The sequence below is a fragment of the Exophiala oligosperma genome (genome assembly GCF_000835515.1).
Source record: "Exophiala oligosperma strain CBS 72588 unplaced genomic scaffold supercont1.137, whole genome shotgun sequence".
NCBI lineage: Eukaryota > Fungi > Ascomycota > Eurotiomycetes > Chaetothyriales > Herpotrichiellaceae > Exophiala > Exophiala oligosperma.
In genome coordinates, this window is record NW_015622954.1 from 1 (window position 1) to 1,235 (window position 1,235).

Here is a 1,235-nt window from a genome sequence, read left to right on the forward strand (position 1 = left end):
TGGTCGCACATTCCAGTGATGGTGAACATCTATCTCAAGGTGGCATACACCAGACATCACGACTTGCTCACCGCTCTCTGTTCGATATACTGTTGTGATTTTTCCCTTGGGGAGCCAATTACCGCGACCGAAATTTATGTTATAAAGGAGATCAATAAAGAGTTCGATGAGAAACCAGCTGACCCAGAACCCAAGGCCTCCTAATACGTAGAAGCGAGCCTGAGATTGGCGAATCGAGAGATGGTGCCACACAGCGATAGCAGCAGCACCCGTTGCTACGACATGCAGACACAAGAACAACTCGTAGAAATACCTTCTCACCCCGGGGAGCGTCAACAGGGCCGCAGTTGCCAGTGCCCCGGATGCATACATGGATGGTCAGTTTTGTCTATTCTCCTTTCATTTTGCCAGTATCGACTTACGATAGTGCCAGATATTTCGGCAGGAGTCCATTTCAGGTCGGTAGTCAATGCGTTGATCACCACGTGAACGATGACTTCAAGTAGCATCACACAGCTGACCCAGCGATGTATGATCTTTGGTATACGAAGGGTCATTCCCAGAAAATCTGCTACGTCGCTAAGGTGCAAGCCCACCAGAAGAGGAACCAAGTTGATGGTGGCGAGATTTCCACATCGAGCGGCAACCTCGACTGAGTCTTTCGCATTTAGGCTTATGCATACTGCATTAGCCGTGACATATCCAGCGACAAAGAGGAGGTCGAATTCGTCTATGGTTGTCCATTGCAAAGTACGCATGAGGGTCGCTGCGAGCCACTTGATACAGATCTCAGACCATGGTAAAAGCCAAACTCGGAGAATCACACGCAGGAGCCGAAAAACCTGCCAGGCTACCGTTATGATGGCCGCAATGATGCCGTACCACTGAGTAGCACTGGCATGAATTTCCATAATGGAGCAACAATCATCGTACAAGTAGCAGGGGAGTGAGGAAAAGTAATGCAACTGGCCCTCTTACTGTAACGCATATTTCGTTTTAGTGATTCTTTTATTATTACCGTACGTCTTTCGCTATGTCATGAGAGCCACAGCTAGCTGTGGGGGTCCAATTTCAACCCATTTTACAGGTGACTTGGAGATCGATGGAAATTTCAAAATAGTGAAAGGTTACATCAACCTCATAATAGCGTGATGGACGGCGGGATCGGAACTGAAGCTCAGATATCACGTGACCTGGTGGTTTACCACCGAAATCACATTTTCGGCTTCCCTAGC

At 48.1% G+C, this 1,235-nt stretch overlaps 1 protein-coding gene across 1 annotated transcript; it reads right to left on the reverse strand.

The window, feature by feature from the left end:
- Nucleotides 1-200: 200 nt before the first annotated feature.
- Nucleotides 201-911, reverse strand: PV06_11932 (uncharacterized protein; the record flags this gene model as incomplete). Its single annotated transcript, XM_016413678.1, has 2 exons — nt 201-275; nt 423-911. 2 exons carry the CDS (start codon nt 909-911, stop codon nt 201-203), a joined length of 564 nt encoding a protein of 187 aa, XP_016255943.1.
- Between the last annotated feature and the right edge of the window lie 324 nt (nt 912-1,235).